The sequence below is a fragment of the Montipora capricornis genome, chromosome 13 (genome assembly GCF_036669925.1).
Source record: "Montipora capricornis isolate CH-2021 chromosome 13, ASM3666992v2, whole genome shotgun sequence".
Classification (NCBI taxonomy): Eukaryota; Metazoa; Cnidaria; class Anthozoa; order Scleractinia; family Acroporidae; genus Montipora; species Montipora capricornis.
This window is the reverse complement of record NC_090895.1, coordinates 15,557,479-15,579,629: the sequence shown is the minus strand read 5'-3', so window position 1 is coordinate 15,579,629 and position 22,151 is coordinate 15,557,479. Positions and strand designations below refer to the sequence as shown.

At 40.3% G+C, this 22,151-nt stretch overlaps 1 protein-coding gene across 1 annotated transcript in view; it reads left to right on the top strand.

Annotated features, from left to right (window-relative positions):
• The window catches only part of LOC138029094 (phospholipid-transporting ATPase IF-like), a 73,245-nt gene that overhangs the window by 14,389 nt on the left and 36,705 nt on the right, over positions 1-22,151 (top strand). The window contains 9 exon segments of the mRNA XM_068876775.1: positions 4,258-4,365; positions 9,385-9,513; positions 11,177-11,280; positions 15,327-15,380; positions 16,185-16,249; positions 16,798-16,829; positions 17,963-18,012; positions 18,739-18,877; positions 19,772-19,862. Of these exon segments, the coding sequence (XP_068732876.1) occupies positions 4,258-4,365; positions 9,385-9,513; positions 11,177-11,280; positions 15,327-15,380; positions 16,185-16,249; positions 16,798-16,829; positions 17,963-18,012; positions 18,739-18,877; positions 19,772-19,862 (772 nt within the window).

Below are 22,151 nucleotides of genomic sequence, written 5' to 3'. Positions count from 1 at the left end.
ACTCACTCCCACAAATACCACATGGATCTACCTTACAGACACTTCACCTTCTGCCCCACTCACTACCACTCTTGTCTTCCCGAGGTTCACCTTCAGCTCCTTGCTCTCGAATGCCTCCTTCCAAATCAGACCTTCTCCCTCAGTCCCTCCATCATCTCACTCATCAAAACCAAGTCATCTGCATACAACATCTCATTCATTGTACTTTTTCGAACGAAGGGTGGCACAGAAGGCTAGTGTGCGGCCTTGGTGCACAAGGTCCCGAGTTCGATCCCTGGATGTCACATCCTTGTTTCGACTTCTTTCCTTTCAGTGTAGCCTAAGTAGCTTTAAATACCCTTAAAACGGAGCACTGATGGAAAGAGGGGGGTAAAATGAGCGCACTGTTGGCTTTCTGGGAGAATACTCTCTTGAGAGTAAAGGAACTTCCGACGTTAAATAACGTGTACCTTTACCTTTACCTTCATCAAACCATTTCTCACACTCTCTGTAACCATGCCAACCACAATCGCAAAAACCAACGGGGACATCACGGATCCATGGTGCACACCAACTTTCACCTCAAACTCCTCGGACAACTTTTGCACGTTTATACAAACTCATCACTGCTCTCTTCCTTATTGCCCACTCCAATACCATTCTTGGGACACTGTCAAATGCCTTCTCCAGATCAACGAAGCACATATACAACTACTTCTCCTTGTCTAAGTACTCCTCTTGTGAACACTGCATCTATCATTCCTTTGCCTGGCATAAAACCGAACTGCATCTCGTCCACTTTCACCATACGCTGCAATCTCCTCTCTAGCACCTTTTCTACAATCTTCATTGCATGCTTCAGCAACGTTACTCCCCTATATGCCCCACAACTCATTGCATCCCCTTTCCCCTTGAAAATCGGTACCACAACACTCAGCGCCCACTCATCCGGCATTCCCCTCTCATCCAACACACCCTGACGCAGCTCCACCATCACACCAATCGCGATCTCCCCACTCGCTGCTATCATTTCAACACTTACCTCCGAGGGTCCAGCAGCCTTTCCCGCTTTCATTTCCTCCATCACCTTCACCACTTCTTCCCGACTAACCCTCTGAACTGGCCTTCCCACCAAGTCTGCTTCCACATTCTGATCCCACTCATTCTCTTCATTCATGTGCTCTTCCCAGACTTTCCCTCTATCTTTCTCACTGAAACTCAGCTCTACCGTCGCTTCCCCTCATGCACCTTCCTCCCTCAACATCTTTTCCATCCTTTTGCATTGACTTCAGAAGCTTAAACACCTTGTTTGGATACTCACTCAGCCCTCTCAGCTCCTTCTCAGCCGCCTCCTTCATTGCTTTTGCAACCACCTTCTTTGCCTGATTCTTCATGTTCTTGTATCTGGCCTTGTTTGCCTCAGTCCCACTTTTAGACCTTTCCTTATGCGCATCCTTCTTTCTTGCTATCGCTTCCTTCACTTCCTCGTTCCACCACCATGTGTCCCCTTGATCTCTCCTCCCTTTCTTCTTCCCACATACTTCATCACATGCCTTTAACACCCCTTCCTTGAAACATTTCTACAAGTCCGGTGCATCAATGCTTACCATCTCTCCCACTCTTCTTTCAAATCTTGCCCTTGTATCGTCTTCCTTAAGCTTCCAAACCTTCCTTCTTTCAATAGACCTTTTTCGCTTGTACATTTTGTTTTCCCAATACAGATCATGTGATAATACTCAGGAGGCTTGGTCCTTTGTTTTGTTCATTAAAAAGAGTGCATGTAGGCATATTCACGCTTGCATGCACTCAGTTTAATGAACAAAACAAAGGACCAAACCTCCTGAGTATTATCACATGATCTGTATTGGGAAAAGAAAATGTACAAGCGAAAAAGGTCTATTGCTTTCTTTCTCGCCGCCTTCTTTGCCTTCTTAACCAGATCCGTGACCACCAACCTGTGCTGAAGCTCACCTGGGATCATCTCTCAGATACTGTCTATTTCCCTTTCCCACCAGCACAAAGTCAGTCTCTGTCTCATTTCCTTCTGCACTGTATGCCACTTTCCTCTTCTCCCCTTTCTGATCCATGTGTTTGCCACACACAATTACTCCTTTTCATCACAAAACTTTAACAACATCTTTCCTTCCACATTTCTCTCCCCAATTCCATTTCAGTCCTCCATGCACACCCTCAATCCGTTTCCCAACATGTACATTAAAGTCACCCATACCTGCATGTAATACTAGGTTCACCCATGTTGTGTAGATCCCACTCACTCCTCAAATTATCATAAAAACACTCTTTCTCTGCACCCGTTCTGCCACTTTGCGGACCATATACACTCATATAATTCTCTCTCCCCCTCTTCCTCAAGTGCCATCACTACGGTCATCACTCTGTCGCTCCTCCTTCGCACCTCCACAACCTTCTCACACAGCTCCTCCTTCACCAAAACTCCCACACCTCTAGTACCATCACTATCCCCAGACCACCACAACTTATATCTCCTACCTTTCACACCTATAAACCGCGCTCCTTGTCCTCTCCACCTCACTTCCTGCAGACAACACACATCCATCCTCCTCTTCCTCAGTTCCTCACACACCTCTGTACCTCTCCCGCTCATACTCCCTACATTCCAAGTCCCCGCCCTCACCCCAAGCCACTCATCAGGCTTCCCATCATTCTGAAAGCAGTGCTTGCGCAGCCCAAGGTCAGGGGTTGCACCTTTCTGTTTGTGGTAGGCAAGTGTGGCCCACCCCAGCCTTTAGGCTGGCTGCCGGTGCCCATGTGTAAGATGTAAATTAAGGCATGTGTCATTGATTTTCCCAGTAGAGCAAATTGCAAAAAGTTGATGTTATCAATGACTTGTCTATACAAGGAATTCAGTGTAAAACCCTCCATGATTATATCATGATAGCTGTGGTCCACACTGGTGGGTATGCAGTTATTCAAGTCAAGCATCAGAGGGATATTTATTTTAAATTTGTTTAGAGCTGCTTTTTTCTCTGTATTGCAACTTTTGGAATATCTTTAGAAGCTTATTAATAAGGTTGCATGATACCTGAAGGACCTACATGATTGTATGACGACTACAAGAGAAACGAAAGGAGAGCGAAAGAGAACAACTATGACAAAACAGAATGCCAGTAATAGCTCAAACTTGGTGGAAGAAGTTACTCCACAAATTCTTTCCTTGGGCACTAAAGCATTTGTTGTTTTTACAGGTGTATATTTTTAAAAAGTGGTTTAATCGTTTTTTCCTTTGTTTAGGTGCCTCAATATTAACAAAAAAATTGTGCCCTTATGTTATAAACACGTAATCGCAATGACTTCTCGTAAAATTAGGGAGAAATAACCTTAGCTTGTGTTCTCAGTAGTTTGTTTAAAACGCCTAAAGGTAATTTGTTGGAGCGGATCTTGTTTGAAGTTTCATTGTCCTTTCTTGGTTGCATTGCCGTATCTTGCCGATTCTTGTTCCAATCAAGCCAATGAGCTGGTGTATTTCAATGAAATACATCAAAATGTGAATGATCTCGTTTTTGGAGATAAAGTGGTATAAAGAACAATTCAGTAAAACTCTTTTTTGACCTTGAACTGACAAAGATTCCTGATGGTTTCTAATTTTAGCGTGATTCCTATTCGCTGGCTATTGACAGTTGGCTCTGAAATTGGTTTTTGCCTTTTCCATTCACTTGCTGATAGTGTGCTTGTTTTCTTTTAAAAATCATGTGATTCAAGAAAAATTCATTGCCAAACTGGTGAATTCCAAAGTAAATATCGCGCTCACCACTTCATCAGATTCATGCAATGTCGGTTTTTCGCGTGAAATTTACCAGGTCAGTCACAGGTCAACTTAAAAAACAATGGCTGACCTCGGTGTGCTCTAAAATTCGTTTACTGATAAAATTATCCTTACAGATACATCACAAACAAGATGATTCTGTACAACAACAGCCTTTATCGAGGCCATTTGCCATAAACTTAATTGAAAAACATTGAGTAGACTTTTTTCATGACAAGATTTTTTTCAAAATTACCCAAATGCAATCCATTTCATGATCAATCATGTCCCTTTGGGTCTGTCCATGCCTCTATTTCCTTTGTATTCCTTTTATGTGTTTCAACAGGTTTAATTTCTTCTTTTTAGGCATAGTGGGTGTCATGAAACTACATAATTTTGCCTGACATACAGTAGCTCCTTTAATTTTCTTCTTGGCTTTATACTAATATATTATAGTTTTTAAAATGTGAATTAATTGGTCTTCGTGTCTATAGGGATATGAGGATTGGCTCAGGCACAAGGCAGACAGAGAAGTCAACAATCGACCTACAAAGGTGATAAGAGAAGGACGCATCCAAGATGTTCCATCCAAGAATGTCAAGGTACTAAAATTAATACATTTTTGATGATACATGAACTTGAGTGGATTACATCCACAATGTAATGATTATTCCACTTTTGATTTAGCCACATTAGGACAATGATAATAAAAAATAATAATAAACTTTAAGTTTCAAGACAGTGCTTAAGTTTGTACAGAAAATCACATCAAATCAATGCATATTGTATCAATTGAAATTATACAACATTGTAGGTTGGTGTTTGAGGAAAGGTAAAAACTAGAGTACCAGGAAAAAAACCTCTCTGATCAGAGTAAATAGCGAACAAACACAACCAACATGTGACGCCAAGTCTGGAAATTGAACCTGGGCCACATTGGTGGGAGGCGAGTGCTCTCACCACTGTCACATCCCTTCTCCCAAGCAGTGGTTGAACTCATCACTAACGGATGAGCCTGAGAACTGGTGCCTTAAAGGTTTGTGAGGTGCCAGCTGTAATATGCAGAGAGCAGATTTCCATGGCAACCCTGGAAACAGGAACCACCCAAAATACAGTTGTGACTTTTCACGGGAAAACATACTTTAACGATTATCCGTTAGACGGGTGAAACCGTTAACCATCTGTTAGTTATTACTGTTACAAATTTTTCTCGTAAACGTTAGAGGCGTTCACCTAACCGTTAGCAGTAAAAGTCCAAACATTTGAGGGGAGAGTGAAAGCATGCATTAGCCATTAGCCTGTATCCGTTGGCCATTAGCATTATACCGTTAGGCCGGAAAGCCTAACACTGCAGAGCCGTTAGAAAAAAATTAGCAACCGTTAAACTGTTATTTCTCCTGTTTGCCATCCTTTAGAATGGCCCGGCAACGGTCGTAAGTAAAGAAATCTGTGTATTGCAAGACGTTAGCTAATTGTCATGTTCCAATGCATTGTGCTACGAAGTGAATTCATGTCGATGCAAAACTTACTTGTCATGATTCGGCTTTTTTGTGTGCCAGCATCTTACTAACATTGGACTTTATTTAGCGGGCCCGTGTATCGACGAATTTTGCGCTTGTTTTGAGTAGTGTTTCCATCTTATGGCTATGAATGTAATTGGCTGTACACTATGCATGGCGCTAATTGCTAACGCTCAAGCAGATCAGACGCAAGCGTTATTAGGCACTTTTACGGTTATGATTTTTTTCTCAGCTGTTAAAATGGTTGCCGATCGTTTTCATGATCCGTTAAGCAGGATTACTAAGCCGTTAGACCGTTAGGGCAAAACGTTAGAACATTGTAACGAGCCATTAGGAAAAGGAAAAACCTGCTACCCGTTAGAACGTTAGCACAAACGTTAACTATCCGTTAGTTATCCGTTAGTTTTTAGCCGTTTAATGGATAAGCGTTAAAGTATGTTTTCCTGTGAACATACACAGTTCTCCCAGTACTGGGAGAACGAAAGGTCCAGGAAACAGGGTGGCCTGGGACCTCCGATCTCTCTCACGCAAACCCCAAGCACCGGCATGGTAACAAGTAATCAAAACCAGAAGGAAAACATACCTGAAAAGCCAGTGGCGGAACTTGCTAAACCGATGCCTGCTCCCGCATCACGCAAGAGGTTTCTCCTCAGGGCACTCTGGTCAATCAGGATCAACGAGATTAGGAAAGTCATCTGTGCTAGGGTGTGTGAGAGCACAGCTAAGGACTCTTCTTGGGTCCTAATGTATGGCTGATATACATTGCTGGACCAGCAGCCCAAGGCTTGATTCAAAATTAATGGTCTGGCACGCCATTATGTGCTGCAACAGTAGAGGCACCAATGCGGAAGCTGTGGCTTGAGAAATTTCCAAGTATGTTGGCAGAGGTCGTGATCTTCGAAAGCCCATCAGTGAGAATCGTCCATGAGAGAGGCTGTCCATGCTGAAGAAATAACAATGGACCTGGGGCCCCTGCAGCAAGGTAGGTCATCAAAGATTGATTGTGTTAAAAGGCCAAAGCCATTGGATAGCTGTTGACAACCTGTTGAAAGCTCTCACGAAAACGCCGAGGAAGTATTGGAAAAACTGTTGTGTTTTTGTCATTGCTTGTTGGAGGTGTTGAAAAAGGCTGTTGGAAAATGCTGTCAGAATAATTCCTTTTATCTGTTGGAGACGTTAAAAAAAGTGTTGACCTAAGACGTTGGACTCGTTGGAAAAAGTTGTTGTGAATTCATTCCATCTGGAACCCAATATTATTTTGTTGTAGTGAACTCTCTTTGCAGTTTTCAAAGCAGGTAAGATAGCTTTGTCCGCTCATCACTTCAAATCTTTAGTTCAATCACTAATAAAAAATTAGTGATGGATTATCATGATACATTTATTTTTTGTATGAACTATAAACTCTAAAAGATGTCCTGTTTGCATTTTATTAAGATACATACAGTCGATGGTTTTTAGTTCCTGCTTTTCTATGTTGAAAAATTTTTCTACAGGATTCAAATCCGGGGTGGCAAAATTATTGCAATCAATCAGACAACAAGTTGCAAAAATAGTGGATACTGACTTCACAGGCAATTTACAGTCGATGGTGGTGAACCATCAAATGTAATGTAACAATTTGCTGAAGGTAAAAATCATTGCTTAGTTTAATTGCCAAAGCTGATTTGGTGAACAAGGGTTTTACTGCTTTTCTCTGTGCTCAAGAGTAAAGTATAGGTCAGCTTAGTCTTGCGAGTTAAGTTTGTAAAGTCCTTTCAATGATTTCCATCGCAAAAAGCAACAGAGACAAAACTATTAATAAAGCTTAAACCTTATTTCGATGGACACATTCAGTTGTTATCAACTTTGACACATTTACAAATTAGTTAATTTTGTGTCAAAGCAGAAATTAAAATATTTTGAAGTACAAATCGATGGCATAATGTGATGATTGCCACATCCATTTTGTTTCACTCATTTCTAACAGTGCAGTGCTATTTAGACATTTCTGCCATTAATTATGGCCTTTTCTAAAATGGCTCTGTACTCGAAAAGCAACTTCAAAGTGTCTAGAGTATTGAAAAGCATTGTCTATCAACTTGAACCATTAATACAGTGGTTTTTCTACTCATTGAAAGTGTCGCAAACTGTTGGGATTTTTTTGTGCACCTGTTGGAAGTGTTGAGAAAGGCATTGAACTTGTTAGAAAATCTGTTGGCTACCTGTTGATTTTTATCCGTTTAAAACCGTAAGTGTATGTTGGCGCGTGAAAGGTCACACATCCTTGACACCCAAATGGAAAGACGAAAAGAAGCTGGCCAGCCAAGTTGGGTAGTTTAAACACCGAAGTCAACAAAAAGCCAAAGAACCTTAGTGTAAAGGCCACCCAAAACATACAATGATTGGGGAAGCACAAATCCAGCATCTGCCAAATAACCGGCATGAAGTCATCTGTAATTGGAAGATGACTGGAAGGTGAAGAGCCCTGGCAGCGTTTAATACCCTGCATGATTCACTGGAGACGAAGACAACTAGCCAGTGGATCTGGAAATCCCTGGTCAATGTGAAGTGCTCGAATGCCAGATGGACAAGTAGATTTTAGTGTAATAGATGAACGCTAGATCAATAGGCCTAAAAAGTTGTGAGGAGACAGAGTGTCCACTCGTCAGCTGGGCAGAGAGAGCCAGAGGGGTGCAATTTTCCAAGCTGACGGCAAAGGGAAATAAACTGTCCTTGGACGGAGGCATACAAATGACGGGTGGAGGGAGTGAGGCCCTGCCTTAGAAAAGAGAGACACTGCTGGCTTTAGGTGGAGACGTCAAATCCATGAGGAGATCAGGCGGGAGTGAAGCTGCTAAAGCCTTAGCTTGGGAACAGAGATGCTCAGACGACTGCAAGGAAGGAATGCCTCCAACGTGGCCGTAATGGACACACTTGAACTCGACTGCATGGAAGCTTGCTCAGCTGTGAGCACTTGATTGGCCACAGTAATCAAGGATGCCAGAAAGGCAGGAAATGGCTGTTGCAGCAAAGTTTGAGATGAATAGATGGCTACAGGGCCTGCCAAACTCGTGGATGCCACACTTGCATCAGGGAATGACGTAAGGATGCCAAGAAAATAAAGCAAAGCATCAAAAGCCTCAACCTGGCTGTTGTTGACATGATTACTGGCGCTGTTCTTGGAAAAATGAATGCTGAGACGAAGATGAGCAATGCAAGAATCCACAAAGATTTGCTTGAAAACAGAAGCAATAAATGATCCGCAAAGGTCAGCTGAATGAACGGCACATTGAAAGCAAGAAGCCACAAAGCCCCTTTAATGGATCTAGTTTCCTGCCACAATATTATTGTAGTGTTTATACATGTACTGTATACACCTGTCTTTGTTTCGTTTGTATTCTTAGTGTTGATCAAAACTGTCTTTAAATAATAAAACTGGACTTACATGTAGTCTATTGAAGAGAGCCAGTACAGCATGATACACTCATACAGTATTAAGTGTGGTATCCCCCCTTCTTGTCAAAATAGTGTGATTTGAGACAATTTAGTAGTGTATGGAAACGTCTTCAACATTCATGTCAATAAATTTATTCAAACCCTTTTCTTTGTCTCAAATGTGTAATTAAAAGGTCTAATTTGGTATGACAGGGCTGCAGGCCCATAATTTTAGTGTGATCATTAAATTTTCTAACATGTACATTCTTTCCGATGCATTATAAAATCTTGCAAATTTCACCAACTAGAAAACTGCTGACTACGTCTGTATTTTGCATGTTTAGCGACCACCAGAAATTTGTTCAAATTTGCAAGTGTTGCTGAAATGTTATACTAGATTATTCATGTCTGAAAATCTGACCAAACTTCCTTAACATGGAAAAGATGTCAGGAGATCTTTCTTCCACAGGATATATTTCTCAATGTTACGACAATGTACAAAGAGCTTATTAAAGGTGTTGTGAATCTCAATCTTTTAAAATTGGCTGAAGGAGTCTGAACTCAGATCAACAAGCCTGAAGTTTAATAAGCTCCCCTGTAATTGTTACAGTGCCATACGTAAGTTATCAAGTGGTAAATACATATTTGCATGTACAAGTGTAAGTGCATAAGTTTGATGTTGTGTAGGTTGGTGACATCGTACAAGTTTCTGAGAATGAAGAAATTCCTTGTGACCTTGTGGTTATGTCGTGTGAGGATCCAGATGGAACATGCTACATCACAACTGCAAACCTGGATGGCGAAACAAACTTAAAGGTAAGTTTAAAATAAATTAATATGTTTGTGTAAGTTATCGTGACACCATGACTTTAAGGCTCACCACTCCCTTTTCAAACATTTCTATAAGCACTATTTTCATCAACTTTATCAAGGGTTAGCATTTGTGGTGATGGCCGAGATGCATACAGATTCGACACAGTTTAATTAATCAAACACATTATATTTCACACAAACACGCAATGTTCCCTGACCCACACAACCTTCACCATATGTAGTAATCACAAAATGTCTCTTTAGCTGAACACTACACTGGGGATGATGTCTGCAGAGAAGGTAGTTGAATAGGGCCATTGCCGGGTTCATGTGTGCCTCCCCTTCTTAAGTGTGAAGTTTTTGTGATGATAACTAGTTCTACTTTAAATATGAATGTACAGTCAACTCTCTCTAAGATGGACACCATCGGGACCAGCCTCAGCTGTCCGTCTTAGAGAGGTGTCTGGCTTATAGAGAGTTGACGTAGGATCATCCCAGGAAATTTAAGATAATAATGCTGAACCTGTGCACAGTGAATACACGTCTGTTTAAAGTTTGTTTTAAGTTATTTGCTTGAACGAAACCTACCTGTTTTAGATTACAATACAATTCGGTTGTCACCTCCAAGTTATTTTTTGAATGGGACAATGACTGATTTAATTTAAACTTGTACTGTATGTACTCCAGCGACAAGATAAGAGCTGTCAATTAAACGTCTGGTGTTAAAAAGAGTCACGTACAAGAATTTTTCTTCCCTAAATCGTAATTTGCGGTCACATTCAGCACCTCACAAGTGTCTGTGTCTGCATGGAGGTGTCCGTCTTATAGAGAGTTTGGTTATAGTAAAATGACTAAGAAACGGCTGGGACCAGCACCAGGTGTCCGTCTTATAGAGGTGTCTGTTAATTAATTAAGAGAGAGTTGACTGTAAATTAATTTAGACTTCGCACTTAGACTCGCTATTACATTGCAATTGTAAGAGGAGGCCGGCATGTACTTGGAAATGGCCTATTACAGCTGCACAGAGTTTTAACTCATTATTTACATTGTGTACATCCAACTTGTTGAACAAAAGCCTAAGAATGGAAGCGAGGTTGCTGGTGACTCTGTTTTGATACAAACCTTATTGCTTTTCTCATGTTAATCAACACTAATTAGCATTACAACAACACAATTTACATGATAAAAGCAGTGAGTTTTGTATCAAGATAAGGGCACCGTCAGTGGCCTATTTTCCTGCAGAGCAGGCTTAGCTCATTTGGTTAGTGCATGGCTTTTGGAGCAAGAGGTTCCCAGGTCGATCTTCGGTGGTCTCAACATCATTCTGTTTCAACTTTCTTCTGATCAGTGTAGCTGTAGCTTCAACTACCTTTAAAATGGAGCACCAAGAGAGGGTGGACGGTATTAAAAGGGTGCATCAGCTTCCATTGAAACCAGCCTCAGATTTGTTTGAACTACCAAAGAAAAAGTGACTTCACCGTTAACTATATAATTTCTGTCTTATGTGCCCACCTCTGATTGCAATAATATTGACTTATATTCGATCAATTGGCTTTATTTTGAATGTGTTTGTTGTTGTTGTGGTTTGGTAAGATCTGAAAGAATGTTTAATCTCCCAAGCAGGAACAAGAAACAGCTCTTCTGTTGTTTCTTATTTTTTCTCTAGGTACGCAGTGCCTTGTCTAATACAGCAGCATTGCAAACACCCCAACAACTCTCACAATTGTCTGCATACATTGAGTGTCAGCATCCTCAGGAGGATCTGTACAGGTAAAACAAAGAAATTAGAATCTTTGAAAAGCATTAACCCATTGACTCCTGGGAGTGAGACTAACACCAACAGATTTTACTCGTCAACTGGGGGCATCCTAGCTGCAGGGGTTAATTTAATCAATAGCACAACAACAACAACAACAACAACAATTATATAACAACATTTTATTTATGCATACAAACACAGGGATGTAGATACATGTTATAGCCGGGAGCAAGGAAAATTACCCGACTGTGAGCGTGATTTTTCTGGCTTTAAAAGCGAGTCAAAAAGGACTTACTCTCTCTCTCCTTAATGTTTCCAGAGGAATTTCAGCAATTTTATCTACTAACAGCTTCGTTTCTCCTTCACTTCAACTGATATGAACGTAAACACCCCATTTTGTTGAGTTCGAATGATCGCATTGAGTATCCATTTGCAGACTCTACCCATTGTGTCAGTGGTAGTTTACTTCATGTATACAAATTAATGAATGCCAAATCGTGAATTCTTGGTGGAACTTGACAAAAATAATCCGCTTCATATGTCGGGGAAGAGAGCAAAGAAAAGTGATTCCGAGGTCACTAGAATAAGGAAATTTTTTTAACCGGCCGAGAGTAACACAAGTTCTAGAGAACCAGCCGACACTGTCCATCAGTTCCACGACAGAATCGAGACAAAACATCGAGAGCACGTGCACAACCACTTCTACATCTGCTCCTGAACAATCTTCACATCCACATCAAGAGCCAGAGCAGACAACAGTGTCACCTTCTATCACAGGTGTGCAAGGTAAAGAAGAAAATGCCGCCACCTTCAACAGTTGCTCATTGTTGCACATCTACTATTTTGTGTAAATTAAGTGATTGTTGGTCGATCTGGCCAAAGGACATGCTGCAAGCAGGAAAGGGGAAATTCTCCCACAGCTGGTTCACTACCAAGGATGTTAGTTTTGATAAAACCTCTGGGTTATGGTGGCTGGTGTACGAAGAAAACAAGGGAATGTTCTGTCTGCTCTGTTGTAAACACAATCTTAAAGGCAGTCGCAGCAAGTCCGATGTCTGGAATGTAACACCATCTATACGATTACACCGTGAAGCAGTATGAGATCATCTTTCAACGAGCCAACACAAAGAAGGCATAAAGCTTGAAATGTTTCTACGGATCTCAACATTTCAAAGACAAGTGAACGAAAGCATGTTAGAGAAGACCTTTACTGCTATTTATTTCTTGACCAAGGAAGAAATTCCAAATCAGAAGTTGATTTCCCTTCGTAATCTCGAAAATCTTGGAGTGAGCGAGCTTTCAGCATAGATCCAGACCATCTGTGCGTGAAATACATGTATTTATCACTCTCTGGGAGAGCAAGCAAGAAATCATCCTTAGAGAATTAGACGAGCCAAGATTTTAGGAATCCTCACAGATGAAGCTGCTGATGTGACTGTTTTGCAACAGTTGATTATCTTCATGAAATATGTTAACCCAGAAGTAGGTGAGGCTGAACCCCCGAGGTGTGACTGCTGAGGTCATCACTGGTGAAATATTGGATGTCCTGAAAGAATGCGACTTATAAATCAGAAATCTAAAGTCATTTGTAAGTGATGGCGCAAGTGTAATGACTTGGCAACACAATGGCGTTGCAGCACGGTTAAGAAGAGTCAACAAGGTGATGCTAAACTTCCACTGTATCTGTCACAGGTTGGCTCTTGCATGTGCAGACACCGGAGACAGCATTAAGTACATAAAGGAAGTGGAAACTATTTTGAAGGAAACATGGAAATTCTTTGAGAACTCCCCAAAACGCACCAGGTTCAAACAGAACCTCAAATCTTAGCCTTGATAGACAAGCCTAAAAAAAGTGTGTCGAAAAAAATTAGGAAGGCTTTCCCTGCCCGTTGGTTGTCTTTGGAACAGAGTGTCAACAGTGTCTTTGAGACATACATTGCTTTGCTTCACACATTTCAAGAGCTAGAGAAAGTTCCCTTGCCCCGGGCTTGCTAATGAAGATGAAAACAGTTAAATCCATGGGAACTATTTACATGCTCAAGGTGGTTTTGCCTAGGCTTTCCGCATTAAGCAAGTCATTCCAGGCTGGAGCCCTAAACGTCTCTCATGTTGGATCAGCAATTGAACACACTCAAGGAAGCCTTGAAGAGATTAAGGGTGAAGAGTCACTTCTTAAGCAGCTTGAAGAGGACATCAAACAAGACGGAAGATTAGGAAGCCTAGACTTGGAACTCTCAGACATTGACAAGCAAAGTCTTGGCAATCTTCTTTCTGCGTACATACATGTATCTGAACTGAAGAAGAACATAACCAGTCGCTTCAATTATTCCTTGCCAGTCCTGACCTCATTCTCCATCTTCAGTCCTGTAGCTTTGCCAAAGCCCAGCTCACCTGAATTGAAGGAATATGGCAAGAAAGAGATAATGACCGTAGCCAATCACTTTTTTCAGGAAGAGGAGCCTGGAGAGAAAGAAGTCGGGAAAGCCCTACTTGAAGCTGAATGGGAGAAATTCAAGTTCGACCTGTACTCATGGAAAGGTGTCCTCCCTCCACCTGCAAATGAGCAATCCCATGAGAGTGAAAAAACCACAACGTGAGAAAAGAAAATAATGGAAAGAGCTCTTCAACGCCATTGGAATGGGCTTTGCAGACAGTGATGAAAATGAAATCTGAATATGGATTTTTCTATCCACTTATTGTTGAGCTTGCCGAAATTGCACTTTCTGCACCGATCACAAATGCATGGCCAGAAAGGGGTGCTAGTGCCGTTAAACAAATCAAGACACGACTCAGAAACAGACTGAAAAAATGACATGCTAAATACGTAACTTAAGGTATCTATAAATGGCCCACCTGTTGCAACTCTGAAAACCAAAGCAGTAATCAAGACAGCAGTTACTAACTGGCTCCAAAAGACAAATCGTAGACTGCAGAGGCCCCCCATCTCAATCAACAAAGACGCCACTTCAACAGCTACCCAGAAACCAGTTTTGGTGGACCAAGGGACCCAATGTGATTCTCCTTATGACTCATTGACTGCAGAGGTGTCCCTAGCAAAGGAGGCCTTCTTCTTACCCGACCAGGAATCAGACAATGACAGTGCATAGGATAATACATGTATGAGTGATACTGAAGAGTCTGCTGAATTAACGATAATAGTAAATTCAGAGCAAATTAAGAATTAACGATAAGTGTTAATTCAAGGAAGAGAGTGGGTTGCACAAACACGACCTTTGTTCGGTTCCTTCTGCAGGTACCGGAGCACAGATTATTTAAAACAAAAGAAACAAAAGACAGAAAACAAAAACAACTCCAAATAAAGACTAGTCCCAAGTGACCAAAAATACAATGCTTTCTGGTACATGCAGAAAGACCCCTTTGTTCAGATTAGCCAATCTGTTCAGAAATACCCCGGTATAATACTGCACACAAAAACAAAGCGTAAGAAGTTAGTCGTGGGATGCAGGAATATCAATAATTATTGATCATTCATTTGGCATGTTAGCTGTGTCCTTTCAACTTTTAACGTGGTGCACCGATAGTGCAGAAGACCTCATTTTTTTTATTTATCCCAACTACTGTCGATCAAATTGCAAGATGTATTAATTACAACTGTTCCCTTGTGTTCAAAATGTCTTAAAGGCAGCAAAAAAGTGTTTTTCTTATCCTGAAACCTTATAAAACAAGCTTAAAACTGCTCAGAAAAAATATCACATAATTTACATTATTTATCCCATAATTGGCCTTTCTAATCACATAATCTGGCTTGCAAATTTTGCACCTCTGCCAGCTTTTTAGACAAGCAGAAAATGAAGATATTCTTGCAGGACCAGTTACACGTATCAATGGATGCAATGTAAGACCACTGATATGAGGAGACCCAACTTATCTCTCAAGCCATCGTCAATTTGAGGTCCTTTCCTATGAAGTCAAACAAGAGTCGGTAATAGGCATCTTTTTGGCTCAAACATTCTTGTACAGTAAAGTAGAGCCAAAACAAAGTAATATAAATAACAAGTAATTAAATAAAAGGCATGTTTCTCATTTTTTTACTCAGCTTTTCCGGAAGAATGTTTGTAACTCCTGGAGCTGGAGGTGAATCAGTCCTAAAGTAAGTCTCAGGTTATTCAAGTATAATATTATAGTTAAATGTTTTCGAAAATTCATTAATAATTCATGACCTTATTGAAACATCGATAAAATGCTGCATGCATGAGCTTTAAACCCAATAAAACACTCCTCATCAGAATTCTTTATATAAAGAACTGAGGCCTGGCATGATTTTCTTGTATGCTAATAGAGTGTCTTCACGTGATGTCAAAACAGCCATGTTGGTGTTCCTAAACAATGGAATGGCGGCCATGAGCTATAGTGTTCCTGACTATATAATCCTCCAGGAATTGAGCTCTATTATCATGAAAATGTTTTCTTTTGTTTCATTTAAAAAACAAGGTTGTAACTGATCACATGAGTGACAACACTCTCACATTTTGCCCTCCAGAGGTTCATGCTTTTTGTGACACAGAGATGTTTTTGACACCTTTCAATAAACATGAATTTCGTGTTAGATTGCACGGTCTAAAACCACTCGGCTTTGCCCCGATGAAACACTTCTGCTCAATTGTTAAACAGTACATCACACACTCGACAGTTAATCATCCCTTTCCTTAGAGGCCTACCTTGCATGCAGGCTTCTTTTTGGAGAAAAGTACCCTTTCACTTTCTGGCTTGCCCCACTAATATAGGAAAGCCTGCCTTCTGGCTACCAGAAACCCAGACTTTTTCATTTAGCACCAAGAAAAGGTGGTGTAGATGAATTGATTGATAAATAAGTTTTCAAGACCCACTGATCGGCAGACATGCAGACAGGCAGATCGATGTATTGATTGAGCCATACTAATGTTTCTTTCCACAGAGCCTTAGGTCCTCAGAACCTACTCTTGAGAGGTGCACGGTTGAAAAATTCTTCCTATACTTTTGGTACGTGAATTATTATCTTCAGTTGGTCATCCATCGTCATTTGTGTTTAACAAGAGCCCACTTGTGTAATTTGTCATTTTTGTGTTCCCTACCCTACGCAAACATTAACATCTCACAGGGATACAGTTCAACATTTTGGTGTTGTTGCATATCATATTGCCTACAGTTTATAGTCCTTATTGGAAAGGACTTGAAAGTCTGACAACTGGAAGAATGATGTAGTTACAAAGAAGGCAGTATTTTTCATCTGCTATTAGAAGACCCCAGGTTTTGATCTGGTCTAACTTGAAACCACTGTACTTAACCTCCTGCGCAGTAGTCTAATGGGAGGGGATTGTTGATGAGGAATAGCATTGAGCATTATTGGGCTTTACATGTTTACAGTTATTAGGTGATGTACAGTACAGAAAGGAAGCCTTATTTTCATACTTTTCAAGTCTGAGTCATGGAGTTATGCAATCATGCCTGATCAGCCTTTTGTCTTTAGCTCAGCTAGTACATTGTCTGGTAGGCAATTAAGTTGGCATTTTGTTTTTGTTTATGTGTAGGGGTTGCTGTATATACTGGAGCAGAGACCAAGGTGAGGAACGTTACATGTATCTCATTACACCCCACCCCCCCCCCCCCTTCCTTATCCAGCATTGCATAAAATTAATAATTTACAAAAAGGCTCAATTACCTTCCTTGAGAATTTTCAAACAGTTTTAGTGTCATTGTTGAAAGCTCAGATAACAACACCATTCACTCACTGTATTAGATATGTCTCGTTTTAAATTAAATTTTTAACAATCACTTTTTTTAAACAATCACTCCCTTTATTTCGAAGAATCTCATCAACACAACTACTGTACTCTCTATCAAAGATACATGTAATAGAGTTACTATACATGAATATATACATGAATTTTTTGTCGAGGTTGCTAAGAGGAGAATGATAGAGTACGTCATTTTCAGGATCATCTCGGATTTCAAATGTAGCGCCAGCTATAATTGTCACACGCTTAATAATTTCAACATCATGTTCTTTATCTACACCACTGCATTCTCGTTTGAATACTTGGTGTTTTGATGTCCATGGTCCACCTAAACACCCAGAAATATTTATGAGTCTTTTAAAACGCTTCTAAATGTGGAGCCTGTGGGAAAGGCACTGTTTTCAAAAAGTTGGACTTTTTAGGGTTGACAGGTGGAAACACAGATTATTGTCCAGAATTAAACCGTAACAAAAAAGCTTTGGTTTCAGGCCAATATGGAGCATTGGCAATTTACAGTTCCCCTTAACCCCTTAAGGTGAAACTTTTTAGGGTGTATGAAGGTTGAGTGTACTTTATTATGTCCTTCAGGGATGAGATTACCTAAAACAATCACAGAAACTGAGTTTGTCGGGAACTTTTATCCTTGGAGTCAAAGGGCTAATTACATGTACATGTATGATTTCAAGTGCATGTGCTATAAATTGTCAGGGAGAGGGGGGGGGGGGATCTTTTTGTCACTTGTAATAACAACTTTTGAGATTATCAATCAGCACCTGTAATTTTAATACTGGACGACTAAAAAAATGATTGTCTCATACATGTAAATAAAATGTAAACACTCATGATGATCAGCTTGCAGAGCCATAGTTTTTGCCACATAAACATGCAGTTACAGTGTATTTGCCCTTCTTTCAGCTTCCTGATGTCTTATCCTTTGTTTGTTTGGTTTGTTTTTCAGATGGCTCTTAATCAACAGCCGGGAGCTCACAAGTTTTCAACTGTAGAGAAGTATGGATCATTTTCAGTGGAAATAAGGAATCTTTTTTCTTGAATCTACAGCTGCCTTAAGTTTCAAGATCTGTAGCCAGGCTTCCATCTGCATTCTAACACTGCAAAATTTGAGCAAACTTACTTGTACACTGTACAATTTTCCAAGTTTTTGACATCTGAGTATGTGTAATGTTGTTGTAAAGAGTGTCCAAAATTGTTGTATACCAGTGATGTTTTAAAAAAAAAAGTTTCTCTAAGCAGAACCAATAGCAGTACATTGACTAGCTGCCAGATAACTTGATAGGTCAGTTGTGTCCAAGTACGAAGGGTGCAATCCCATCGGCTTCTATTTCAGAGTCCTGTTCATCATGTAGCCTACACTGCAAGTGTTTCTAGGGAAAAGATTTTCGAAGTTGTGGCTGCGCTCTCGTCCCATTTTTTGCGTGGCCAAAATATTGAAATTGCATTGAAATACTTGCTAGGCAGGCTATCTTCAAGCTTGAGCTTTTTTTTGTGGGTTCTGTTTACAACTGTTAAATTGTTTTTGAAAATTCACTGATCTCTTACTGTGCCATTTTTTTGTTCTTACCACATTTTGATGTCATCTGTGATCTATTACTGAACAGATGCAATTGGCAACAGGGAATGATTGTGTTAAATAGACGCCTGGAAAGGCATACATGTAGTTCAATTGCAGTTCATGAATTTGCTTGTGACATTTCAAGAACATTGAATCTGTTTCAGGACAATGAATACTTTCTTGATCGTATTCCTGATCGTACTGTTATTCCAAGCGGCTCTGTGTACCGGGTTGATGTACTGGAAACAAGGCACTCCAACTGGAACACCATCCTATGTCTATGTAGAAATACCCAAAATTACAGTATGTTAATGTGTTTTTTTCTTGAAAGTTTGATGTCCAAATGTCTTAAAAAGGCCTTGAACACTATGGGTCGATTATTAAAACGTAGTTTAGACAATGTTCAACAAAACCGTGTTCTAAGCCATTTTCAATATTGCCAACAATCATATCCAAATATTATCTGCTGCTGATGGTAACAAGAAGGTTTGCATTCCAGACTAGACAGCAATTTATCTTCTTAAAATATACCGCTTATAAATAGATTTGGAGGTCCACTAATTGTCTTAAGCCGCGGCTTAAGTTAGACTTTGTTTAAATAACTGGCCCTATGTGTTAAATCTGCAACTACAGTGTAAGTCTGTTGAAAAGTCTACCAGAAATTTATGAATTTACTTGCCGTATTAAGTCTACCAGAAATTTATAAATTTACTTGCTCTATTAAAATTAAGTCAATTATACCAAAGTATGAGAATTAAAAAGGTAATATTGTAGGTGAAAAGCAAGCGACAACAGGGAAGACAGCATCTGTAAATGAAGGACTCAGTTATCCTGGTCTTGTTTTTCATGTTCTTCATAGCTAGCTCATAGAGCTGTGTCTGGTTAAGAAAGAGCTACTAGTACTGGTACACCTTCAAGAATGTTAAAATTGACATGTGGGATAATGTGAGTCTTGGGCAAAACTGGCGTTAAGAGTGCTGTTGTCGTGACTGGTAGATTAGCTGTAACAAACAAAGAAAAGTGCTGATGAGCACTGTTTGAGTGAAAATAAAGTTGTTGCCGGGTGATACTCTTGGCCGAGAAAGGTTGTGTGTGTGCTATATTTTGAAACTCTTAAAGAAAAGAAGGCTGAAGGAAATCTTACAATAATGTTATGAAAGACCTGATTATGATAGTTTCTTTTGGGTTTCTTTTCAGTTTACTGGCTCCAATGGGGTGTTGGACTCATTCTTGGTGTTCCTCATTTTGTTCAATTATGTGATTCCAATATCACTTTATGTAACTGTAGGTGAGTGTCTGCTGTGAGCCCTGAGTAAACCTTTTGGGTTTTAAGCTCCGTGCAAACAGATGCAACGCCCCCCAACATTATTGTTGTTCAGCAGATACTCGGTGGTGTCAGCAGTGGTTTGCAAACAGATGCAACAACTGCCAACGATGTAAGGACCTGCAGTGTGTTATGGGAAGGATACGACCCATAAGACTTTGTAAACTTACAAAATTCTGCTGCCATCAACATGTTAGTGGGTTGCTACATGTATCTCCATGGAGACCATATGCAATGCACGTTATTGGCCCCAACAATGTTGGAAGAGCTATGCGAACAGATCCAACATTGTTGTGCTACGCTTCAGCGATCACGCAACAAAAGAAATGCTGGGAGTGGTTCGTTTAACAACTCCAAACAACACGTAACAACACGCAACAGGCTGTGCAAGCAGACACAACATGTAACACAACAGAATGGCTGCAGTCGCATTAGGAGTTAACTCTAGAGTAACAGCGGACTGTAAATATATCTAATGTATGTTTTACCGTTAACACTAAATCTAGTGTTGAAGGGTCGCATTTCCTTTGCATAGGGTTTGATGTTTTTACTTATTGACAGATGGGTGATGAACATGGGTTTTAAAGTTTCATTTAAAACTAACTAAATATCATGCTGGTTCAACGTGTTCTCTTAGCAAGTTTGGTTGTAATTTTTATCCATTTGTTTATGAAGTGGAGGCTTTTCATTCTTCATACATTAATTGTGAGGCACACCTTCAATTGCATCGATTGTTGATTCAGAGAGGATCCTTGCATTTGCCTTTAGGGTTAAACGAATGCGAAGAATTGGCTAACAGGAGAAGATCAATTTGGGCCTATCCATGGCCACCACTCTGGTTCGCAGAGATGTTAAATAAACCAGTCTTGCATTGGCAGTGGAAGCAACATTTCAGGGTGTCGTGTAGAACATTCAGCTTGATTTGTCAAATATTGGCTCCTGATTTATCTTGTCAAGATACGTGATTTCAAAGAGCTATACCACTAGAAAAGAGTGTCGCTGTTGCTTTATGGAGACTGGGTACAGGAAATGCTTTTCGCGCTACTGCTGTAACCTTTAGTATTGGAAAAGCCCCAGCTATAGAGGTGTGCCACGAGTTTAGCGCTGCCACCAACCGCAGGAAGGGAGAGTTTATTAAATTTCCCATTACCCAAGACAAAAGATACGTGAATTTAAAGATAAAGTGGACTTTCCACAAGTCGTGGATGTAATCGATGGTAGCCATGTTAGCATTAAAGCCCCTCAAAATTACCATGCGTACTATTTTAACCGTAAACAGTGCTACTCGATGGTCTCACAAGCAGTAGTCAATGCTGATTTCTCGATATTAGCACAGGATGGCCGGGAGCATCTATGATGCAAGAATTTAGCACCTCTGCCAGCTTTGTAGACAAGCAGAAAATGAAGATATTCTTGCTGGACCAGTTACACGTAACAATGGATGCAATGTAAGACCACTGATATTAGGAGACCCATCTTATCTCCTTCGCCCATGGCTGATGCCTGCTTTCCCGAGCACAGGAAGGCTAACCCCTGCCAAAGAGCGTTTTAACTATGGTTTGTTTAGGGGACGAGTTGAAGATATTAGCCAATTGAGTTCTAAAAACAGTTCTCACTTTTTGTATTGTACACAATTTATGCCTTCGATTTGAAGATGACATCCAAGAGGATGATGACAATGCCGACGGAGATGGACAGGCACCTCCCCCAGGTCTAGGAGACCCTACTGGCAGGGGAATTAGGCAAGCTATTGCCGACTTTTTGTAATTTTGTTTTGTTTTAAGTTCGTTTACATAAGGATAACTCTGTGTCATTTACCAAAATTTAATAAAGAATGAGGGGAGACATGTTAACAAGGCACAATTTATTTACTTCTTACAATCAATGCTGAATCAGACACATAACGTAACACACCTATATGCAGTCAGAACTAATTCCAAATCAAGTTTTCTAGCTACATCTCCAAAACACTAAGTCTTGAACCTGAGCAAGTTAAAAAACATACAAGAAATTAACTCGACTAATGGTGCATGGTAAACGTCTTTTTGATCAGTAAAATTGCCCAGTTGTCTGATAGCACCTACAAATAAATCTTTGAAATTTGCCTCACTTTGTTGAAGCGTGTTGAGATTATCTTATCAGTTCATATTGTCTCTCAAATAAAGAAAACCATTTATCATTTTCTGAAAATTTTCTTTTGCTTGCCTTTAGGGGTCTCATCATCCTCCCCCTCTGGTTTTGCAGCCCCCTCTT